General features: G+C 35.6%; 1 protein-coding gene across 1 annotated transcript; it reads right to left on the bottom strand.

The window, feature by feature from the left end:
• Window positions 1-2,305: 2,305 nt before the first annotated feature.
• Window positions 2,306-12,948, bottom strand: LOC149795184 (uncharacterized). The gene is made up of 3 exons (XM_089964916.1): window positions 12,596-12,948; window positions 4,986-5,209; window positions 2,306-4,481 (listed from the first exon to the last, which is right to left on the bottom strand). The coding sequence occupies exons 1-3, from the start codon at window positions 12,703-12,705 to the stop codon at window positions 4,357-4,359; spliced, it is 459 nt and encodes a 152-aa protein (XP_089821042.1). The 5' UTR covers window positions 12,706-12,948; the 3' UTR covers window positions 2,306-4,356.
• Between the last annotated feature and the right edge of the window lie 13,918 nt (window positions 12,949-26,866).

A 26,866-nucleotide genomic window follows, 5' to 3' on the forward strand; every position in this document is an offset into this window, starting at 1 on the left:
TGGTGCGTTCAGGCAGGGTGCTCCAATAAATTGAACACTCACTCAAGCCTATAGAGAGAGACTCGACTTAGTACAATTATGCATGACTCTAATAAATTTAACACTCATGCAAGGCTAGAGATTCGGCTGTGGTGCATTTATGCATGGTGATCATATAAATTGAACACTCACGCAAGCCTAGAGATTTGACTGTGGTGCAATTATGCATGACGTTCCAATGAAAACGACACTTTTATGTTAGCCCATTTTCATTTGTTATCATGGCATTGTGCCTCTTGCGTTATCTTAAATTTAAATTTACGTTCATATACGTGTTTTGCAAAATCCAAAAAGATAGTATGAAACACCGGATTTGTTTTATTGACTGCTGCATCAGTTAATGTAATGAACGTATTACTCTTCATAATTGCACAGTAATTAAATATCGTGTTTTTATTTACCAAAGAACATGCTGGGCTACATCATTTTCTAAATAAACTTTAGCTTTTCCTCAAATTTTGGATTTAGATCCACAAGAACTTGATATATATATTTTTGTCGCCGAAGTTTGCACCGCCACGCCAAACACACTGAAGGCAAACAGAAGCCCATCAACTAGAAATTAGGAGCAAAGAGCTTTTGCTGTCAGTGCTATATATACTACTAACACTGTGGAGAGTCAATTAGACCGACAACAAAAATACATTTCTTTGCACATTAATTTAGCCCAGACGGCAAAATATTCAGTGTTTCTGGGAAAATTATATTATTGTTGTTTTGTTTTTTTTTCTCTTATCAGAACCAACCTTCTTAAAAGTTACTTGACTGAGTGTCCTAAGTTATTCAGTGCCTATACTGATATCGAGTCGTTAAATTTACTCGTTAGCTATAAAAACAGTGATGTTAAGCCAGGCCATATTGGATGTGTCAACTGCAAGAGGTAACCAGTTCGTGTTACATCGCACATAAACGTCGAGCTCGCCATAATATATAAGTTCTACGATGTCTGAACAAGAAATACATATACAGAATCTGGCTACCACACCTCTACGCTAAATGTCCAGTGGCCCAGTTGCCAGTAGCCGGTCACCATGCTGGTGCGCAGAAATAGTTTTAAAGCTAATTCGTGATTGAAGAACTTCCGATAGTATGTTTTAAATCAAAATAGTATGATTTCGACGACTTGTATTCCGACAAGTGAAACTATTTTTATGAAATTTTAAAACTTGACTCAGCTCATCACACAGTGCAACATACGTTACAACTAAAATCATATAGAAAGCCACAAGTCTGATTTCTAACAACACTGGTAGTGGTTGTATTCCTTTAAAAGCAATAAAGAAATAATAATCAGCTCTGCTGTCATATAGTCAGAAATACGTTTGCAAATAATTCATCAATAAGCTGTTTCGGGTTACAATATTTTAACAATCATTCGTCGTTGATTAGCAGCATCAAAATGATTAGTATCACCGAACAGACTTCTTGAAGGAGGTAGTGTTCGTGTTAGTTAGAGAGAGTGGTTGCTGTTGTCGTTGCTGTGTTTATTTATGCACGTGTTGTTATAAATGACTTCATGTTAAGAATAAGTTGGTGTGCATCAATGTTGTGACAGAATAATGTTTGACTTTTAATTATTCCCTAATGAACCCGTTCACTAATATATCTTAGATGAAATAAATTATTTCGTTATAAATATCGACCATATACTGCACACATGTCGGGGCCCCGAGTGGCCGAGTGGTCTAAAGTGCTCTCCGTTACGGATCACTGCCATCTCACCTCTGTCTGCATGGGTTCTAGTCTAGAATTCGGCTAACGTGGGTATGTGAGAAAGCTCGCCAGTAGCTTCTCGTGCGTCGGTGGTTCTTCCCGGGGTTTTCCCGGGTTCTTCCTCCACCATTTATACTGGCCGCCATGCATAGCCTATCATGTGCTGAAATTTGGCGTTAAACCCAGCAACAACAACAACTGTACACATGTCAAAGAGAACATGTGTACATTTAAAGAACACAATGTCCACCTCTAATTTCATTTCATTACATATACCTTCATAATTCTGATTTATATTTCTTGCTTTCTATACATATTTTTCTGCCTAAAAATGTGAGTACGAGGTATTTGTCATTCAATCATGTTAAAATGAATGCTTTTTTTCTACGATGAAACTTAGTCATGCAATACATTTCTAGCCAATCAATTAATGTTCTGTGACTTTATTATGAACCCTGCGGTAATTCTCATTTTTCCGTATCAATCGGAGGTTGTAAAACGCCTAAGAAACCTGATGTAAATATATGTACAAACAAGAAAAAAATAGATGGAATCGTATTCATGTTTTTATTTAGATTTGTACAAAAATAATGTGTGCATACAAAATAAAGACATCACACATACCGATCTTACATCCGCAAGCACGTTGAAAGATTGTTACACATGACTAAGTTGGTATATATCAGATAACAGTGCAAGGTGAAGGTGCAAGCTTCACTGAAAATGTTAAAAGACTTCCTCTCATGTAGATCTGTTGAAATATAGGCATAGCTTGGAATGTAAACTGATACCATTTCGCTAAACATTTACCAAGCATGACACCTTAAGATATAGCCACATATGTATCATAGCTTTATAGAACTCTTGATCTATCCCTGGGGGAAACTTAAGGTTTTCCTAAAATCAGAGGAATTATTCATCTGTTTCGTTGAGAATAGGAAAAGTCTAACAATATAATTTAGGAAATCATTTTCACTCTTTACACTTCGCAATAGTTGATATAAGATTCCTATATTGTAAGAAGTGCTCTAATTAGGATAGTCCATCATCTCAAATTGATGATTATTTTTGACAGATTTAACAAAAACAGTAGACAGCCTAGAAATCATAATCGTTATTACGTAGATCAGCTTTTAGCCTCATAATTAAGACGAATTTGACACTGGAGAGATTCCAATATTTTGACTGGCTGAAAATGATCCTTACCTAAAACTGACCAATCAAATGTTTGAAATCTATAATTAACTTCAAGATTTGACCCACTTCTTAGGACTATACTTATGGATCAGCTAATACCTAGGTAATTTAGTTGTTGGCCGAAAACTTTGATTGATTCATACCGAATCTCAGGCTGAACCTCAAGATAGAAATAGATATTATCATAAAATCAGTTCTAGTTATTTTTTCTACATCGCGTAATTTTGACGTAGCTTAATTATATGTTTCACTTTGTAATTAATAAAAAAAATAACATAATAGACACTCTTAGGAAAGGTAATTTGTGAAAATTCTTGCATTGTGTCTCTTTCTTGAGATCATTTACCTAAGATATCAGAAACAACCTTATTCAAACAAATAAGCATATGTAACAAACAATTATTAGCTCAAGAAATAACAGAATTTACTACGCATAGCTAACAGACAACTTATGAAGTGAAGGATTTCCTTGTCATACTTTTGCTGTGTACATTTTTGGAACGTAATAGATTTTTAGCAACAATAAAAACTCTTTGTTTATACAGGGACGTATCATTCAAAATTAAAATCATAAACTACAAACAATAATGTGTCATGCCTCTACCTTTTCTATCTTGCTATACAACAAACTATTAAATGACGTTAAACTCCAGAACCATACTTGAATAAAATAGTTTGGTTTTACTTTTCTCAGCATTAACAGCTGTAACTGCTATATTGTACAGCTAAAACTTGGAACCAGTCTTATGCAGTGATGTCTGGTAATAAAAAACGACACCAATCTACTTACAATACGTACCAGCTATTTTACCCCATTTCCTATACCTCACAAACACATGTACGACGTCACTACAAATCCCCCATGACATAAACCGCGTAATAAAATAATAAGAATGAGATGATGGTACAGCTTTTTGATTACGATACCATATAGTCATGTACAATTATATTGATATTTAATGTAGAGTCTATTTATAAAAGAAATGCCCCATAAAATCCCGGCGCCCACAGACCAGCTGTAAGAGCTAAACAGAAAGCAGAGAATCCTAGTCCTCGGCTAACCACGCCTTTAATGAAACAAACGTTTAAAGATAAATAAATGCCCATTCCTTTTGACGTTAGAACATGTTGGCCCATAATCGACGATAAGCACATTGAGTGGTTCATGCTTTCCTTCTCAATGCCTGATCAAACTGTGGCTTGAGATTTAATACATTTTATAGCAGTAAACATCAGGATGGAGAAAAAGATGTACTAACATCATTGTCCAGTAATTAATAAGTGCAGAAGATTAGTGCGTAATTATTGTGCACTGTCTGATGAACACGTTAGTCCTCTGTTTGAAGAGATAAACCTCACTCCTGACTGAAATTTTCAGCTAGCGATCTTTTGATCCTGTGATGATCTCTACTGAGGTGTCCAGTCTCGGAGAATCCTATAGTTGGTAATGGACATATAAATATAGGGGAAATATGGCCCTTTCATCTGTATCTTCACTGATCCATTCAAGTCTGGTATGCACACAAGATTTCCTGGAATAAATCAACCAATAAAAGCTATGCATCAATCAATCAATCAAAACATCGATCGATCATTAATATACAGATTACTAGAAGGTTTATGTGAATGTTTATTTGCAAAGTGAAAAAGTTTGACATGTTTTGTCGGGTACATATTTAAGAGAAAAAGACCTATGTTTTTATTCGTCAGCAGTCTGCATTTCATTAAGCTGTCATGTCTATTCTGTTCTTATATTCCTCTGAATTCTTGCATCATTCTCGCTTGACATGCATAAGATGTATCAAATAGTTAACGCGTTCAGAATCTTGGCGTGTCCTGTAAGTCACCTTTCCTTTAGTGATTGGTTCTGTTAGACTCCACAGTTCATTAGTGTACTATGAATGTATTTATCAAAAGAAGTTCATTGTTGAAAATTTACGCTTTCCATGTACTTTTAGAAAAGAAGTAGATAGTCAAACAGTTCAGCACTAGAAGAGCTAAAAAGGTGGATAAAAATTCTTAATAGTCGATTATACCTGATGAGGGAAAGGGGATTTCTCGCAGATTGTCAATTCCTTCTGTGGCGTCACTGTACGTAATGTCGTTCGAAATTTCATCCAGATCAAGGCAGAGCAGGAAGTTCTTACCGCCGTCTGGTGTGAAGTTAACTATGATACTACCAGCAGGATAACTCCACCATGTGCTTCCGTTTACACAACTTGGATTTGCATAAAATTCTACGTTTTCCTGATAAAATGGTCTGAAAAGAATGAACGAGAACGCGTTAATAAGCACCAGCCTCGCCAAGGAAGAAATATGTTACACAAGCAAAGTTAAATAAAAAAAATATATAGTTAGACTCAGTGGATACATTGACTGAAGAAGTTTCAGTTCTGATATTAGAATATGATTTAATTTTTTTTGCAAATGAAAATAATTTGCAAGTTAAGGTTTGTGAGAGTGCAAACACTTGTGCTAATTAGATATAATCAAATCCTGTTTCAAAATCCAAAACGACCTTAGTTTCGCCCCGATATACTCTGATCATATCGACCTTATACACACTTGGAGTTAAGTAAAATGGGAACAAATATATATATATATATATATATATATATATATATATATATATATATATATATATATATATATATCACATACATTAAAAACAACATGGCATTTAAAGTGTTGGTATAAAGCTAATTGATATGCCAGTACTTTTGGTATATCAAATTGTGATCCGCCCATGGCGCAATACGAATATATAAACATTCTTTTAACTACAGGCCTATAGATCAACGATGAAATTCTACTCATTCATTAATCATAAATGACATATGAAAATAACGATCAAAAGTATTAATAGTCCCTGTTTTCTAAATGAAAAAAAAATGGTACACAATTTCGTCGGAAACCTTTCTTTTCATACCCCTCTCCCCCATCGTGCGTAAGGGACAAAAAAACAAATATCTGAGTGAGAGAGAAAATCATGGCGCTGGACCAAAACATTAAAACTGAACTTGTACCAAGTAACCTACAGTAATATGGTTCGTCGTAACGGTATGTTTACGCTTTTATGAGGCGCCGTAGCGGACAAATGCTGGACCAATCAGAACGTTGCCCTTGAAATTTTAATTTCATATGTGCATCATTCCAATTTCACGTGTTGCATCAAAACTGCTTGTCCTTAAAGTTTCATTTTCTAGGTCGAGATTTTAGATTGTATATGTTGAATTAAACAGTAGTGGTTGAAAGTTATATTTTCTATGTCGAGGTTTTAGATTGTGTCGCTTGAATTACACGGCGGTGGTTGAAATTTCAATGTCATACGTCGATAATTCCTAATTTATGTATTGGTTCCAAGAGTTTATGTTGAAAATTCCATTTGAGTATTTAGGTCTCATCCGTTCAATTACACGGCGATTGTTGAAAATTCGATGTCCAATGTCGAGTTTTTAGATTGTATCTTCTGACTACACGGCGGTTGTTGAAATTTTAATTTCATACGTCGAGAATTTCAATTTAACATGTTCATTCACATTCATTGTACTGAAAGTTCCATTTCGTATGTTAAGTTTTTCGATTGTGTCTGTTGAATTACACAGCGGTGATTGGACATTTTACTGTGCTTGTCAGAATTGTTATTTTTATATGGTGAATTGGTGTGTTGGTGTTAAAAATAACATTATACAATGTCCACTTTAACAATTCAAAATAGTATCGAGCATTAAGATACATAATTCGTGTATTCAATTACGAGGCGCCATTACATTTCATGCATTTACAGTTTGAAAGTTACCATTCACAGGTCGAGAATTACTATTAATGTCTTCGCTAGAGGTCGCTGTAGTGAACGGACCGCGTTATTTTTAAACAAGTATGCTGCTTCTCGTTGCTGTGAAATTCAACAGACGAAATCTAAATACTCGCCATATGAAATGGAACTTTCATCACAAACAGTTGCATACAACGTGTGAATTAGGAATTCTCGACATATGATATTGGAATTTCGAACACCGCAATGTAATTCAAAATATACAATGTAAATCGTCGACATAGGAAATAAAACTTTAAACCACCACCGTATAATTCAACATATAAACTTTAAAATCTCGATCAAGAAAATGGAACTTTAAGGACATGCAGTTTGATCCGACACGTGATATTGGATTTCTCGACATACGACATCGAAATTTCAACTGCAACTTTCTGACTGGACCAGCTTTTGTCCGCTACGGCGCCTCATACGCTTTCCTTGCGATCTATCTACAGTGGTCATAGTATCAATGATATATACTGTAGTTCCAATCGCCCGTCAGCACTATGTTAAATTTGTCGGTTACGAGGCACAAATACTGTAGCGTATTGAATGCTTTGTTGTTGTTGATTCTTAAACCTATTATAATGATCTAAAATTCGATTGTAAATTTTTAAATATAAAAATATCCAAATGCTCTCTCCCTCTCTCTCTCTCTCTCTCTCTCTGGCGGAAATTCATGAAAATGCGAACGTTGAGGATTTTCTCTTGTGTCATACGACGATGCCTCTAGACCTATGAATGATGGTAAAGTTTAGTCAAACCGTCCAAAGAAGAGAGAGAGAGAGAGAGAGTGTGTGTGTGTGCAGTGGAATCACTAGGAGGTTCTGTGTGTACCGCACCGGGTGCCGCCATCAGAGGGGGTGACACCAAAATGACTTTCTATAACCTTTTTGAATTTTTGTGCAGGAAGAAGGTCCATGGGGATGACACCATGAGTAAATGCACTGGGTGACACCAACCCTAGTGACGCCACTGTGAGAGAGAGAGATTTCTTCAATTTTATAGAATTTAGAGTCTTTCGAAATGTTCATTAAAGCAGAATACTGACTTAGATTAACTGTCAATATATTAAAATCTTTTAATTACTTCTTGTTGGTTTGTCGGTTCGCATAGTTTCTATTCCAAGCTAATTTCCATACGCCAGTACGTGAATGCCTGACAGTTCAGGTTCACTGCACAATAGGCTGACAGTTTTTGTAGTGCACTACTTTCTTCATATAAATCATATTTCACGTTTAAATCATGAGTGTATCTTACATTGATTTAATAAATGTGAATCAAACTAGAAACTCAAACAGAAAACAATCAACTTATCAATTTGTATATGTGATTGTGAACAACAAGAAAAATTGTGGAACTATATTATGTAGAGGGCACAATTGCAGGGATGTGAGGAGTTCATCCACTTGGTCAATACACAATTACCAGGAGCATATCGTTAACTCCATTCAAAGCGCAAATATGTGTATTATATTTGTCATTCCTCAGTTTCCTTTCGTAAACTATTGTACCGGATATTAATAATTGACCATCTCGATTCTCTTATTTTTACGGTTTTCGTTAAAAACATTACTGATATTTTTTTTCTTCTCAATTTCAGACTAGTACAGGACCGGAGAAGGTACTTTTGCCGACCTAGGCGAAATATGACTTTTGCATCGTCTCCCTTGGCGTCCCTCAGTGCCTTGCGCCTTTGGCGACTGTCTAGTTCACCTATATGGTCAGGCAGGCCTTCGATTAGTCAAAGAACAAACGGTACTAGCAGGTACAAGTTTTAAAGACTCTGAGAGAGACTCTCCAGTTAGTACAAGGAGCGTTTCTGAGCAGCACAAAGCTGTATTTGATATCGGTCCTGGAAGCAAACCTATGTTTGACCTTGCTTCGGAAGCACAAAGCGATGTTGGATATTACCCCAGAAACACAAAGCTATGCTGGATAATACCCCAGAAACACAAAGCTATGTTGGATATTGCCCGGAAACACAAAGCTATGTTGGATATTGCCCGGAACGCACAAAGCTTTGTGGATTAATATTCCGGAAGCACAAAGTTATGCTTGATATTACTCTGAAAACATCAAAAATAATGTTGGATATTACCCGGAAACAAACATACACACACACGTACGTACGTCTGTGTGTATGTGTATGTATGTATGTATGTATGTATATATGTATGTATGTATGTATAACTGCATAATATGTTATAACATATTAAACAAAAGGGACAAGGACCCCTATAGTACTAATGAGAGTTAAATGCCTTTCCACTAACAAAAATACTTCATTGTTGGTAGCGATAACTCGATGAATAATATTACATAAATATTTGTATAACTCTATATTTCCTTTACGCTTTATCTTTTCTAAAGTGATTAATGACGTCACTGAACGTCGAGTCAAGGATAAAACAATAAAATCTTGTCAACATAATACTTTTTTTACTTGAGTCTACATTTATATTTGCATTGTAAAGATACTTTAACCCTCTAATATGACACGGTATAAAGATATGTCAATTGTATGTGGTTTGTCCTGGTGATAAATATTATGTAGAAGCCAACGCGTCAAAATCTATACCGCGAAAATCTAGAGACACGGCAAAATTATCTTTAGAAATGTGTTTGACAAGATGCATTTTCTTGTTTTGACACAACCTTTAGCACCTTTATAAATATCTTGTTTAGCCACTCTTACAGACGTGAGTTTGACAATGATGAATAACCTGTTATTTAATTAGTGCCATAATTGCACATGCAGAATTAACACAGGTAGAATTAACACAGGCAGAATTAATTACTGAACGTTATACCGGGGAATGTATGACTTTTGAATTAATTTTGTTTAGCTGCTGTCAGAAACGTTCAAGATGATAACAGCAGATGTATACAAACGTTTGATGGTGACAGGGACATGTGTATAAATGTACAACATTGGGTCTTCCAGTTTCAAAGGCAACCATAATCGATTGTGGATCCTTGACACTGCAGAAGCAAATATTTGTCATAAATATTATTTGACTAAATTAAGCAACATCAATGTTTATTTTCAAATGTACAGAACAAGTACTGTGACTGCTCCGTTACAATATTAAAGGTATACGCCTTTCCATTTTAAGATGAACCCTATAACAAAAGATTTATTTTTCGTTTATTAAAGAGAAATGGAAAAAAACTGTAGCGTCAGCTTAATAAATACACGAAGTAATATAATTATAAGTGAATTTCGCTGTTTACTTAACGTGTTTGAAGGCATACAATTATAGCCTATTTTTATTTTAATAATATTGATATTTTTCCACTTTTCCACCACAAAAATGATCATGCTCACCATTCTTCATGAATTGTTTATATTTTCGCCCAGATAAAAAAAAAGTATGCTTATCACTTATATCTGGAATCTCTAGTGCCTCAGAACCCATGCCTAGTGTGACTATATAAATAATGTTTAAAGACTGACATAGTATTGAAGGCAATGAACATTATATTTTTTGTAATTAACATTTTCAAAATTTACCACGAAGAAAACAATATTTTTCTGAAAACTGCTGACTCAATGAGCAGTTTTCTAAGCTATGCAACGCAAAATAGCTAGTATATTTAATTGCCTTTTTTATAGGTGGATTATTTGTATATTTCCTGGCCTACGCCTCGAGGAAAGGAAAAGCTCAAAGGCAAAGGTGTATGTTAAACAACGCTAATAACTGTAAATTAGCTCTTTCATCGTAAACCAAAAAAAGGAGAAAGACCTTGGCGAACGTCTAAAGTAGTAGTCAGGCCTATTTTATTGACATTATAATGGGAAACATTTCATGCTATAACATTAATTTTCTCTTCTCCCAATGTAAGCGGTTCATTGTCTTCACTAACATGTTGTTCCCCACACAAGAGTCGGTCAAGGACTCTTCAGGTCAACTGGCCACTTAAATGGGTTATACAATATAATATGTACAATATAAATCATTATAGTATCGACATCTGTTGTCCAGATCTAATGAAAGTTCCTCAACATACATAAACGTTTTCTGTCATAAAGACTTTTTCAAGGAGAAAAGAAATCTCCATTTGCATAATGCAGTAAAATTTGTTTATAACGAACACGGTATTCAAGACTTTCCTGTTTCACAAACGTCTCAAAGGAATTTATTTATCCCGCGCTTAACGAAATTCGGCCTTGACGACAAAATTTCTCCATTCCATTAGACTTAATAAAGAATGCGTTCCACTCTCTATTCGCGCAAAAGTTTTCAAAGTTTTAGCAAAATGAATCTACTGCAAATAGTAATGAGCAAATTTACGGTTAGAATGAAGTTAATCTGCACGGCAAATAAAGCGTACAATAAAAACGAAAGGTTGTTCACTACATGAAGTGTTTTTATCAATAAATTCTGCCAATATGTCAACTTGGTTTAATCGGAAATCGTGAACCCCTTATAAAAGGTAGCTGTTCCGAAACAAGGGGAAAGAAGTGATCTTTAAAGCGCCCGGAAGTAGGTCCTTCACGATATTATCTACTCGTGCACAGGCCTTATCTTATTGTGATCAGCGTACTACAAACAAAGTTATTTCTTCCGAAACCATTGTTGTCTGAATGGCCTCCTCTACTGAGTTCTTTTGAAACGTCCGGTGATTCATTGTGAAGCTATGTCTTTTTTGTTATTAAAATCATGATTTTCCACAAGGACTATTTTGACTTGCCACAAATTTGTTCCAATCTCTGGAAAAGTTGTAAAAGAGCAAGCGAAAGTTCAGAATTCAATGCCAGATAAAACTACTGCGCCGGTAACAAGAAATTGCAAATGGAAACGCCACTGGGGAAGTGAGATCAGAAATTGTGAGATACGTTTGGTAATATGAAACGCTTTTACGCCAGCGAAAATGAGAATTTTATATCTTTGATTAAATTTTATACACATATTTTGTAAATGTAATTGACAATTTGCTATAATTGGTATGTGCAATGATGTTGTGGAACAGAAAGTTGCTCCATCATATATTTTTCCCTCGCTGAAATAAAGCAGATCAAGAAAAATTTCAATCAGTTCTTGCTACTTTATGATTAAATTTCAGCTGCACGACGCAAAATATGAAATGGGAACTGTCGGTGTTATTCATAATTTTGATTAAGCAAAAGAACAATGTAAGCAGTATTTTCAAAATCTCCTAAATTTATCAGTGCGTTTGCTCGATTACAATGTGTAGTAATGCCTTGATGTTTGCCTGTAAAACGCTGAAAATAATACAGTTCAAGTTTCCTATTTATCCCTTACACCACAGCATGCCACAGAGAAAAGAAAACAAGGGGAAAAAACAACACCGAAAGCCACAATTTAAATTCAGATGCTAAGATGCCCGTCTCCAGGTAATGTCTTTTTTCTACCCCTCAAACAATTAAAAAGAAAGGTATGCGGTAATGCCCAAGTTTTCTTCTTAAACAGGAATGCACGACAGCACGGGAAATGTTATGAAGCAAAATGTGTGTTTTAACCGAATTGTATTATTAATCATTAACTCAAAGTAAGACACTGTGCGGTTTTATGCAGAATCTTATTTATATTGTCCAAACAATACAAGATAAGTGGTGCACCGCACCTCACCGCACCACAGGTGTCGATCCGCATATGGAATAAAGTTAGCTTGTTAGAAATAAATTTATAGTAAATCAGAAAATGAGTTGCGACTTTGAAAATTCTGCTTGCTTGCGTGCAAGTCAAAAGTATATGTTCTCATGTTTTATACCGAGCAAACATAGTTTCAGCGGTGTGGTAACATGATTTGTGTGTGTGTGTGTGTGTGTGTGTGTGTGTGTGTGCGATAGAGAATACTCACTTTCTCACAGGAATGGTACATGGATCACCTAGGCTCGCAGGTCTTGCATAAACCAGGATCAAACCGGAACAGAAGCAAACCAGGCTCACAACTTTCACGGATGCAAGCATTATTAAACTTTCTTTAAAACAAAATGTATTTATATAAATTGATTCAGTCCGTCACTGATGAGAAAAATGCTAAATATGTCACTAAAACTTTTAACGGCAGATCTTTAAACTACAGTCAATAAACATGTACTGCTACAGGAAATATGAAGAGTTCAGTTTGCGGTCTTCTCTCCCGCTATGTCGAGTGGGCCGATTTTTGTTCTCTGATGCTTTAGCAGACGACAGTCAAATTTATACGACGAGGTTTGGACCGCCCTGTGACAGTCATCTCGTTAGACACAGGTTACATATCGCAGCAGCTCCCTGAAGTTTGTTATGCGTCATCCGTTGGTTTTAATTGCCTATACAACATGGCGTAGATGCCGCAGGGCATTTATGCACGAATCTATTTTTCATAGCGAGTTTGAGCGTTAAAAGTATTCAAATATAAACTAGTATCTGTTTCGACAAAACAGAATCTGTCGAAGGATTATATTAAAACTCTCTAAAGTCTCCTAGCAAATGGCACGTTGAATGAAATTTGAATTTCGTATTTACTGTGGAGGCTTCGCTGTTACATCTTTTTAAGTTCTGTTTGTGTGTGTGTGTGTGTGTGTGGACAGATATAATTTTCTAAACATCGAAAGAAAATACCTCGAGTGACTGCAGTTAAATGGTTCTTTAATACAGATGCAAAGTACAACTCCCTGCATCACATGGCGCGATTTTAAGAATTTCATATATTTGTTTTATTCAGCATTTACTTCTGGTAAAATTTTCTTTGCTTATTCAAAAAACATTTGTGGGCAAAACAAATATTAGTAATTTCTTTTTCGCATAAATGCAAAGACCTTACAGAGGCTTGTTTGACCTTAGGTCGATATAAAGACGGTTTAGATACTTTATGAAATTAGCGATATTGGATTCGTGCGGTTTTTGTGCATTGTGAAGACATCAAGATGCTTGAATTGGAACAAAATACAACTACACCATTTCCAGGATCGACGGGATATATGACGATAATAACATTTAAGCCAATAAAAACTATCGAGTCTGTGCGAAATTCAAGGAAGTCTTAAGGTTAAAAATTCAGATCTGTTCATAAGAGAAATATTTCAAGTTAAGGTCATTTAAGTATGCCATCATATAACACATATCTGATCTACAAATTAACATGGGATACTTTGGAATTCGCTGAGTCATAAGACGACAAAAAACTATATGGAGACGAATCGAAATATATTTTTGTAAATATTTATTATTGTAAAGTTGACGTTCAGATTTTATCATACTTATATTCAGTGACTATATTCAATCTTTTATTTGGGATGGGATGTGTGCATGGTATAGGGGTATATGGTTGGTGCATGCAGGCAAGGCGATTGATACCGTAACCCATGGACCAAAATTTAAATCTCAGTAAGACGATGACTTGAACTTTTTCTAAACTGAGGGAGAAATTGAATTTTTTATGGCAAATAACAGTCCTTTTCAATGCACTGGATCCTGTGCCGGATTAACATCAAGCACACTAAGCAAATGCTTAGGGTAACACCCCAACAGGGGCACCAGAAACAAATTCAAATTGATTGTTGATGATAAGATTGAATGAATTAATTATGGCTTTTTTATCTGCACGTACGACTATCTTACGGGGCGGGGTTTGTGGCGAGTGGCCGAATTGTCTAAAGCGCTCGGGCTCGGCCAATGTGGTATGTGAGAAAGCTTGCCAGTAGCTTCCCTTGGGTCAGTGGTTCTTCGAAGGGTTTTACCGGGTTCTTCCTTCACCAATTAAACTATCTCTATTGCGCTGTAAAATAGCGTTATACACCAAACAACAACAACAAATATAAGTAGATCCTACATACTTCAATACTGCGATTTTTCTTTGAAAGAATATAAACCATTTTTCTGCCGGCTTTGTGCCATTGGGTTCAGGATGCGTGTTTACAGGCAGCTAATTATTTTATGAGCTACGGAAATTACCTTTGCGAAGTACCCGTATTTAAAAGAACGAAATTTCTGATTGACTGAAAATCATTATTGTACAAAATGAGCGTAATTGTTTTTCTTCCGTAGAAGCATGCGTATGAGTGATAATTAAATTAGTTGTCAATGCCAACATGGAATGTTCAGGATGCGGTTTCAACAGACCCTGACCTAGTAGTAAATTAAACAGGATTTTTGTTTTACATAAACACAAAATAATATATAAATTATTGCTTTACACATCTGCCTCAGAGCTGTTAGCACTAACTTTAACAAAATCCAATCTTGTATACGACACGTTTTTGAAATTATTAGTCGCTTCTCATTAAAAAAAGCAAAGGGCAAAAAGAAATAATATATTATAAAAAATAGGTTGTCATCATATGGAAGCTCACCGAGGTTCTAGATGAAAACAACGACCAGCCATCTGCCAGACAAATAGAAATAGACAGAAGAAAAATAACAAACACTTAAAGTAAGAATCAGCTTCATAAACTTCGGAGTAATAGGATGAAAACAATTCAATTACCGAATAGCAGATTTAAGAGTAGCGCTGATCGAATAAAATGGACTTTAAAGAAGATCAGATATTAATTTTTTTTTAAATAATCGACCATTCTCAAATATTTGAATACACAAATTTGTATGTTGTTTTTATGTTCTTTGGTGCTCTAAGTTCAGGTCTTGAGAATATAAATCCGCTCCTGATTGCCTCTAAATTAAACCAACAGTGTTTGCATTTTTCTTTCCACTGTATCCACTCGGTCTTGATTTAATTTGTTCCAAATTTTATTTCTCATTTACCGTTTATTTGTTTGGACCATTTTGGGAAATCAACATGAGATTAACTTCAATGTTACATGTGTATGGAAAATCATTGAACATGGCGCACATAACCAAACAGTTGTCCATTGCAGTTTAGAAGCTGATGTAGTATTCATAGAACACAATCCTCCATGAACTATCCCCATAAATTTACACCACGTCATTTTTACGTATTATACTATAATTTGATACTAATATTTCGAAAGATAAATACATTAATTAATACCCTTACATTTCACTCATAACTGAACTCATTTGAGATATTGAAGATACGAACCTAGTTAACAAGTTTTATAGAATCAGAAAAGAAATATTGACCCTGGATAGATATGAAAGAAGGTCAGATAATCAAATGATTGATTGCCTCATGTGTCACTTACTATAAAGTCTCTCTAAGATCGTGATGATATAAACTTCTTTAACAACACTGAACAAAATCTGATCCAAGTGTTGTCTCCAGAGTTGTAACATGGTCAGCCGATATAGCCAGTGAGATGTAAGATTACCTTATAAAAATGCGTTGATCTTACTCATAACTGAACTCATTCAGCACCTTGATCATATAAGATCATGTAAGACGTTGAATCCAAATATGATTAGAAATAGTCACTGTGGTGTCGACAAGTTCTGCCATTCAGATGCATGTTCTCCTTATAGATATGCACGAGTTTTCACCAATGGGGAAAAATGACCTACCTCGTATGCTACAGTCGAGGTCTGAATGGACAAAATACTTTAGTTTGTTTCAGTCTGATTGGGTTTAATATGTTAATGCAACATATGTCGCCCTCTTCAGATAAAACACATTCTTCGGTAACGTTTTGGTAATAAAATGTTTTTAAATTTGCTTCTGGATTAGTTAAATACAAAAACGACTCCTCATAATCTACTTTTAAAACAAAATTGTCACGAAATGCATTAAAGGCGTGCCAGGAAACCTTCAGACTATTTATAGTATAATTTCTTTTTGGAATCTAAGTACAACAACAGTAAGATTAACGACATGACATTTTTAATTGGAGAGGACAATTAAGTTCCACTTTCTTATTTTGTTTTGTACCTATTTTTGTTCAATACAACTAATTTATTTTGTATCAATAAGCGACGCAGACAATTAATTGGCATTACGTTTCGATACGTTTACTAGTGCAGCTATTACGCATCAAAGTCAAGTAATAGTATTATGACTTAGATTTACGTAGAAGATAGGCAATAACCACTCACTTGCAGGACATAAGAGTACTACATGAACTCAAGTACTGGCTAGGTGATTCATTTCTTTTTACTCACTAAATTCAGCATTTATAGTACAATAAAAATAGTCATTGGGTTTGACTAAAAAGACATGTATACAGGGCTAAAAATGGAACAAAAACCGTATCTGTGTAGCTTAGACTTAACACTTAAGAATATAAATCACGCATTGTTCATTTCCATTTAATTCGCACTATGAAACATACTTTGTTCCCATCAGGTGGCGCTTCAAAAAGCTCAGCAAATGTATACACATAGGCAATCTCCATTTGTTTTAAGAAAGACACGCTTCCCTTGTAGAGAGCTGAATTAGTTGTGGGCAATGGGAACTCTTCTTTCTTTTGATCATAGACGCTGAGAACTATCCTTTTCTTTAAGTCACCCTGTTTTTGTTAGAGAAGTTTGACAAGCAGAACTGATGTTACTATTCGTTTTGCAGTATACAAGATGTAAATAATATAAAAGCACATAGAAAGGGATAGAAATATCCTAAAAACGGGGTTGGGATATGAAAGCAAGATTAGCCGATGTACATCAGGTTTTTCTCTGGCTTTGGTACTGAACCGACAATATCGGTCAATTACGTGAAAGCTTGTTTTAGTTTCATCACGATCTACGTCAGAAAGAACTTCTTCGTAACACTAACTGCAAATTGAAATCGCTCTTACACCGCATCGTGACCCTAAAATGCAAATTGAGCTATGATTGTTAAGGTGGAAGACGTGAAGTAAAAATGATATATATGCATTTATGACTATATGCCTACTGAACAATGAAATAGAAAACATGTCCGTGACAGCAAATCAAGTCTCCTTCCTTGAGAATAAAATGCATCATATTTAAAATCACAACTATAATTGTATTATTTTCTAATATAGATGTCTTTTGTTATGTATAAATCCTATTGAAAAAATCAACGGAAAATTCGCAATACCAAGCAATACGAAATCCCGCATGAGATTTCAAGAATTGTTATATTTTCGAATAATCATTCAATCTTGTCTAACCGAATGAAAGATCTGAAAAAATATTTTGCTGCAATATAATAATGTGTGAATCAGTATTTAAAGATATAGCTGTGTCCACATCATCTCATACAGGACATAAGCATGTATTACATGACAAGTCCATGCTCTAATATATACATTGAGCATGTTAATATTAACTCCTAGCGTGTCTATATTAACTCATAGCATGTCAATATTAACTCATGGCATGTTAATATAAACTCCTAGCATGTTAATATAAACTCCTAGCATGTTAATATAAACTCCTAGCATGTTAATATAAACCCTATCATGTTAATATAAATTACTAGCATGTTAATATTAACTCCTATCATGTTAATATAAATTACTAGCATGTTAATATTAACTCCTATCATGTTAATATAAACTCCTAGCATGTTAATAATAACTCCTATCATGTCAATATTAACTCATATCATTATTAACTCCTAGCATGTTAATATAAACTCCTAGCATGTCAATATTAACTCCTAGCATGTCGATATTAACTCCTTGCATGTTATTAATAACTCCTAGCATGTCAATATTAACTCCTAGAATGTCACTATTAACTCCTAGCATGTTAATATAAACTCCTAGCATGTTAATATCAATTCCTTGCATGTCAATAATTACTCCTAGCATGTCAATATTAACTCCTAGCGTGTTAATATAAATCCCTAGCATGTTAATACAACTCCTAGCATGTTAATAATAAACACTAGCATGTTAATATTAACTCCTAGCATGTTAATAATAACTCCTAGCATGTCAATATTAATTCCTAGCATGTTAATATTAACTCCTTGCATGTTAATAATAACTCCTAGCATGTCAGTATTAACTCCTAGCATTATTAATTCTTGGCATGTTAATATAAACTCCTAGCATGTTACGATAAAATCCTAGCATGCTAATATTAACTCCTAGCATGTCAATATTAACTCCTAGCATGATAATATTAAATCTTAGCATGTTAATATAAACTCCTAGCATGTCAATATTAACTCATAGAATGTCAATATTAACTCCTAGAATGTCAATATTAACTTCGAACTACTTCTATGTCGTTCGCCTTAGCTCCCAACTAATTCCATATTAGACCCAAGCTGCACTATTTTGCTTTTGTGTTTCTTTTCATTGAGTATTTAGCAAGTTGTCTTTTTTCTTATTACTCTAATTTTTCTTTCAGGAATTTTTCTATTATTTCTTTCGTCCCACTGGTGAATAAATTCGCCTCATTACTGTCAGTATTCTATGTAAAAGGTTAGAAGGTTATAAAGAAGTGTTGTTTGGACATTTTTATTTTGTTTGCATTATATTTTATACTTCATAAATAGCTCCTTATACGGTTATAGCTTGCACTCGTTCGAAGAACTAATTTTGTCTACTTGGAAATTGTGATGGTTTCTACGGATTGCTTGAGATGAGTCCAGAAGAGATTTATATTATATTTTCATCTGTTTGAGGAAGAGATAAAGGTGGAGAAAAGATGTCTACAAATAAATCCAGCTGACTTGGAAAATTTCAAATAAAATGTTTTTAAAAGCAATCCCATGAAGCGGCGAAAACATCCACCCAGACCTGTTGAATGACTGTCTTAGTTAACCTTTAGTTGCTATACGCATATGTGACGTCTAAATATAGCTCTCATCCGAATTTAAATTTTAAAAATGACTGCTTTAGCTAACCCCAAAATTAAATAAAGAAATTATTAATAGATCCACATTTAAGGACTTAAAATTGCAAGATAAAATACAAAATGAGAGAGAGAGAACACGTAATACTTATCTTTGATACAATGTATCAATCAGCAGGTGTATGATCGTGTTCTATTTCATGTAAACGTGTACTTTTATTTACTCTGAATAATATTGTTTTATAACGTACTTGGAATCTTGTGAAACACAACTACTTCAAAATGCATATCGATCTTTATTTTAAGGTATCAATCACGATTGATGGGACACAATGCCCTGGCGATGTTGGTGAAGGTTGCTCGTGAAAATGAAGAGACTTCAGAGTAAAGATCGCGGAAAACAAGTTTAACAAACTCTCAAAAGCCGGAGTGCCACCAAATAAAACCATTCAAATCACAGAACACAAAAACATTTCATCAATTGTTTCTCGCATCAATATTTTGTTATTTTGGCTACATAACATTCCATTCTCTTTAACAAGCTAAGTCTGGTTCACTGCTGACGCGCGCTTTCATAGTAGTAAAATAGTGTATATTAATGCGCAGTGCTCATGCTTCATTCACAAATTGAAGAACACGTACAAATAATGTATTGTTTTAATTGTATTATTTCTTTAAAATAACATAATGATCAACATGTTTGTTTGAAGCTAATTAATAAAAAGGTTATTGATTGTGTATTGAAAAGTATTGGGCCCTCGTTCATGTGGCGTAGGATGCTCTCGCAAGCATCCTTTGCCACGTGCACTCTGGACCAATATTTTTCAATACTCAGCCAATAACCTATGAGTATTGAAATGAGTTTCATAAAAAACGTGCTTCTAAAATATCTCTTATCTGAGCTGCTTTTTTGGCCGCCTGTAAAATGTCAAGTTTGCTTGTTAGACCAATATATTCATACCAGTACATGTGTACAGTTAAATACCACAATATTTGTGTCTCTACATCCTTAATTAAATTTCCATACATTATGCCAGGTAATAGTTTCTTTGACCCTTATCATCTATTCTGAAAACTTGAACAACGTATCTGAACCAGGAATAGCATCGCACACTAATGGACTTCATTCTCATCTGACCCCAAAAGATTATATATCTTTTTGTTTTTTGGTGCTTTAATTCAACTTAAAGTTTGGGATATCAAATCGACCTAAACCAATCAGAAATCGCTGATGAGATTTTCTCGTTTATGATTTAGATATTACTTTTAGGGGTGTTTTATCCCTTTGACTTTGGTGCTAGATAAAAGCCATCTAAAAGCCGAATTGTTTAGGGCGCAAATATTTACCTTGGATACCATGGCAGCATTTGTTCTAAGAGTATATCATTTATAGCGGTAACAAAATAGGTGAAAGGGGCTTAATTAACGAGATTATCATAAAAGCAGTATAACAAGAGACACTTTCTACAGAAAACAAAAACACTACATGAGTACGATCAGTTCCAAACTGCATGATGACATTTTCGCAACGTAAGATGATTCTGAAGGATACACAGTACTAATGATATGGAAAAATGGGAACCAGCCTGGAAATGGGTGAACAAAAAATAGAGTATATATGGGTTTGGCTGACATGGATTTGTTAATAATATGAATCATGTTTTAGGAAAAAGAATCTTTTGAGAGCTTATCCTAGTTGTAAGTGAAAAAATAGAGACATGGTTTTATTGATGGAATTTCAGTTCTTTAATAGTCTTGACTTTGGAACACTCATTACTAAATTTAGCGCCTGACTCTTTGGTGCGGAATTGAAAGCACATGTTTCAAACACATGCAGGTCCAGAAAATGCCGCGGCTCATATTCTTTCCTTAACACGGAAGCTGACATCCATGTTTTACCTATACTGATAAATATAGGTTTTATCATGAACGTTCAAAAATTTTAAGTTATTGAATTTGTAATATTATGGTGTTTGCATAGGTTTACTATGGGAAATGAATTTGTAATGTGAGTCCTGAAGTCAAGATACAACCTAGACATTTTGAAATGTACATCCGTTGGATCAAGTGCCTTTGCTGAAAGGTATATATTTATTCAATTTTTACCTATTTTAATTAAGCTCAGTAGAACCTGCTTAAACAAACGTGAGATATTGACATTGATCAATTAACCGGCCATGTCCTATTGTTTCACGAATAATCAATAAACCTTAAATGTTAGCTATTTTATGCCTGATACAAGGTCAAGGCCATTTAATAATTTTGGGTGCGTTTTAATAAACAATTTTTCTTTTACTTAGTGACAAGTCCAGTACGTTACAAGGGATTGCTGTCTAGCAAGGGTTGATGGTTAAATAAGCATTGAAAGGACAGAAGTCACGCTTGACTTTGAGTTAAGTCAGCATTGAAGAGATTGTTGTCAAACTGAACAATGGATCAGGTAAGCAAAGAAGGGATTGCAGTCAAACTTGGACTGTGGGTTAAGAAAACATTAAACGGACTGCTGTCAAATTTGGACTGTATGTTATGTAAACATTAAAAGGATTGCTGTCAAACTTGAATAGTAGATTAAGGAATCATTAAAGTGATTGCTGTCAAACTTGGACTGTGGGTTTAAGTAATCCTTAAACAGAATGTTGTCAAACTTGGAATGTATGTTAAGTAAACATTAAAAGGATTGCTGTCAAACTTGGACTGTGGGTTAAGTAAACATTAAAAGGATTGCTGTCAAACTTGGACTATAGGTTAAGTAAACGTTAGAGAGATTGCTGTCAAGCTAGATCTGTTTGTGAAATAAAAATGGAATGAAATACTGTCAAATTTGTATTTGGGTTAAGCAAGCATATGTTTTATTATTTTTTTTGTTTGTCCATGTATCACCTCGAGCCACTAAAGCCAGGACATATTAATTATAAATTATTAATAGTATAATGACTACGTCCAGAACCTTTGAAAGCAATATCCTAATACTACTTGAACTGTAAATAAATTAAGTATTGCTATTTCGTTTTCTGGTGCCCCAACGCTTATTCTTGTCATAAGGAAAGGTTAAGATCACTTTGAAATGCTTAAATTCAGAATATTTTGGCTATTATAAGCCGCAAAACTTTCAAGGTATTGCAGCCATCTTTGTAATAAAGAATCATAAGTATTTGCACTAATCTGCACACATCCCGTGCTCTGTCTTTCCCTTCGGCAAGAAAAGGTCATTTGTATTGTCCAGTATTTAGTAAACATTTATTTGCTCCTCCTCCACCACCACCCCATGTTGTAATTAGTCGCAATCTCTTGAAAGAAATGCTGTCATAGTTGGCCTGAAGATTGGGATGCAGTGCCTGTTCAGATCCATGCAACACCAGTCACTATGCAAGAAGGAACACTGGCGTCACCAGAACGTATTTATTTTGGCTCTAAAACCAAAGTAAAACGCTTGGTTAATTTGAAGAATAGAATTTGTTCAGGTAGACTGTGCTGTGATATGATGAACTTTCAAACTCACATGACTACAGCCAATTAAAACATTACAAGGAAATTAATGCAAAGACCATAACAGTGGCATGCGTACCCACGCAGGCGAGCAGGCTGGGCACATGATTTCATTAGAAAAATATTATATGTCTAGATATAAGATATAACAATTTCTTGTGCATCAGTTAAATTCTTCTGCCTTCAGTCGGGTTGTGTCGGAATTGCATAAGTGCCATTCTAAATTATAAAACACTCTTCTTCGCAATATAAAGACTCTCCACGTTAGGAGAACAAAGATATGAATAATGGTGAGGCCCGTGGATGTGACTGCTTTCGGCCAATTCTCTTACCAAAAAAGACAAGTTTCCTCTCGAAATAGCGCTGCTCCTTTAAAATTCTTTTGCGCCTGTTTCACACACTTCTTTTACGGTGATACGGTCTTAATTTTTACCTTTTCTGCATAACTGATTTGTCTTCTTAATGGAGTAATGTTACTTTCCAAAATGCTGTTCAAATAAAAGATACTGAGATATTTTCTCTCTCAGCAACAACTTTTAAAATATCATATTTCATGATATATACATGAAAAAGAGTCCATAGATATACCCACGATCTATAATTCCAGAATTATGATCCAACCTGACATGTCAATTATACATTTCCCCCCAAAATCGGGTGTGGGGTGTGGGTGGAGTAAAATAACTATAACAAACAGCGGCTCAGTAGCAGCAAGAACAAAAAAGAATTTACCAAATAAAACTTCTGGTTTCATATTGAAGAATGCTGTAGAGGAGCATATTCTACAACGAGCACTTTTAATCAGTGCTCGACTAAAGGAACAAAATAATGATGAATACAGCTGGCAGTATTTACCAATGCAAAATGTTTATGTAGGCAGCTCTTGCTACTAACAGTAGAACATGCACACTTGTTCTATGTAGTTCAGATATGTCGGTTATGCTGTTGCAACAACATCAGATATTTACACTGAGGATTTTCTATCTCACGTTTCTACCATGTACTCGTAACACCTATACGTTCCCTATTAAGAGCATCCTCGCGTAATATTTTGACCCCTCTGTTGCCCTAAAATATAGAACAGGTTCATGTAATTTATTAGCACAGAAGCAGCAGAGGGGGCGAATCGGACATTTTGTCCAATCGTTATTTTGCTTAATTATTACTTTCTGCACTCAACGATCTAGTGTCGTCAGCGCCTGGTAAAAAAAAAACGACGACGTCGTTGGGGGATCGTCGCGTCGTCATTTGGTTTAATTAACACCTTCTGCGCGTCGATCCCCAGCGTCGTCAGCGTCCGGTAAGCACATCGACGACCGCGTCGATGTCATTGCCCCCTCTGCTGCTTACAATAAAAATTATTTACAACTAACCGAATATTTGGTCAAGTCCGATACGATATCGTGTCCGAGGATCATGTAAATTTATCGTTACGAATCCATGTGGGGTCGACTGAGCATGACTAAAAAAGTTTCGAAAAACATTAAAGTCCATGTCACCGCCGCACCATGTCTGCCAAATATTTCGTAGCGTGTGTGTATCAACGCCGTTGAATACAGCAAGAATATTGCAGTTATCTCTGATTACTTTTGGAATCTGAGTGTATCGTTGAGTGACATATATCACGTCAGTGTTTTTATGCCTGCCTCTGGAAAATATCCTAGCTGGGTTCTTTTGATTGTCTAACATAACATCATCGTACACGACTAGATTGTTAACGTCGCCATCAATATCATCAATACCCGGTGCATCATTGATATCCGTAATAAACTCAATAACATTTTTTTTAGCGATCGCTGATGCATTCTCGTTGAAATCTTTCAACACCTCGTAGCATCGTTGATCATCTACGCTAGGAGCAACCAAATACAACTTATCCCACTTCATCCATCTCATTATTAAATTGAGTAACAATTGCGTCTTGCCGGATCCAGATGGTCCGATGATAATCATCCGGATCGAGTTTGGTAACGCTGCAACATGCTTAACTGGTTCTCTTGTTTTAGTCGCCGAAAAATCAATTATATTCATATCTCTATACATAAATTATGGATCTATATTGTGTGAAGTGTAGAGTACGTACTGGCACAAATGATATGACAACCGTTACGACAAGAAATAACAGATCGGCGCTTACTGGTAAGTGTGTACAATGCGGTACAAAGAAATTTAGATTTATTTCTATTAGACCCGGAGATGTTTTAAAAAAAAGCGAGGAGGTGATATTGCAGCCAAGTTATCAAAACTCCCCGGAACCCCGTGGGCAAAGTATCCAGGAGAAAAGCACCTTCCAGGATATAGCTACTGTGGCCCCGGAACACGATTAGATATCAGACTCGATGATCAAAATCAGCCCAAACCCGGTGAGTACCCAATAAACGCTATCGATAAGGCGTGTCATGCTCATGATGTTGCTTACAAAAGTAGCGATCTTCAACAGCGTCATATCGCGGACGTAAAATTAATTCACGCGCTAAATGCTATTCCTGATAAATCCGTCAAAGAAAAATTGGCCTCATGGTTGGTAAAATCGGCTATGAAAGGTAAATTAATGATTGGCGCTGGTAATTAATAACAATCATCCAAGAAAAACGATGGATTCCATCTATTATTCTCCGAGAGGATACTGGAAGGGGAAGGCCGCAATTGGTAAGCTTGCAAGCGCTGCAAAGGTAACAAAGACCACTGCGGCTAATTGGTTATCCAAACAGGCTATATGGCAAATCTATCTACCACCGCCTAAACAAATCAACTTCTCGCGCTTTGATGTCAGCGTACCTAATGAAGTTCATCAGGCTGATATACTATTTCTGCCGCATGACAACGGTTACAAATACGCGCTAACCGTAGTTGATGTTGCGAGTCGATACAAACAAGCGGAGCCGTTAAAAACAAAGTCGGCAACTGAAGTAGCCGCTGCATTTGAAAGAATTTATCGAAGAGGCCCTCTGCGCTGGCCAAATCTATTACAAGTTGATCCCGGTAGTGAATTTCGCGGCGCTGTTTTATCAACGCTGAAACATCATAGCGTCGCGATACGACGAGGTCATACTGCGCTACATCGTGATCAGGCAATTGTTGAACGATTCAATCGGACTCTCGCTGAACGGTTATTTGGATATCAATACGCGAAGGAATTCATCCAAGAAAAACGATCTCGTGAATGGGTTAAAAGGTTGCCAGGTGTAATTGCAGCGTTAAATAACGAGATTACCCGAGCAATCAACATGAAGCCCAGCGACGCGATTAAATACGAGTATATACCCGGAAGATCAAAAATAGATAGCGTTTCCAAGCCGATTCTTGGCGATGTCACCGTTAGATATCTATATGAACCAGGAGAGCTTGAAGGCGGTAAAAAAAGAGCTACTGATCCTATTTGGAGTGTTACCACACATAACATATCAACGATAACACGATCAACTGGTAGACCACCGATCTACAGACTGGATTCAACTGCTCCTCAGCGCGGATTTACACGCGAGCAACTACAAGTGATACCTAACGATACTCAATTACCCCCACGTGGTCTTAACTAGCGCCGTTGCGTCTATTGCACTCAAGACAGGTCAACCTCACATTGTTTTTGACATGACCGAGACTGTTATCGATCCTATCCACGGTAAATTGGCGAGTGTCTTTATCCGAATAACGCCAACTCATTATACAATTGCAACTCGCGCAGTGATTATTCTGTTGTTGTCGTAGCGAGATTATTAATTCGGCATCAATATCAAAACGCCGCTGTTTTTTTTTATCCTGTTGGCGGTAACCCGAGAGTTTTCTATCAATGACGCTTGCATCGATGGTGACTTTGTCGCCGGCTTCGTCAGTGACTCCGTCACTGGCTTCGTCAATAACAATTCTTCGAAGCTGATTTATCCTTCGTACTCTGGACACTGCAAGATAGACTAGATTTGACCATTCGATGCGATTATCAACTATCCAAACAATTGTGTCCGTGATGGTTAGTCCCTGCGAG

Source organism: Sinohyriopsis cumingii, chromosome 7 (genome assembly GCF_028554795.1).
Source record: "Sinohyriopsis cumingii isolate HCF-2022 chromosome 7, ASM2855479v2, whole genome shotgun sequence".
NCBI lineage: Eukaryota > Metazoa > Mollusca > Bivalvia > Unionida > Unionidae > Sinohyriopsis > Sinohyriopsis cumingii.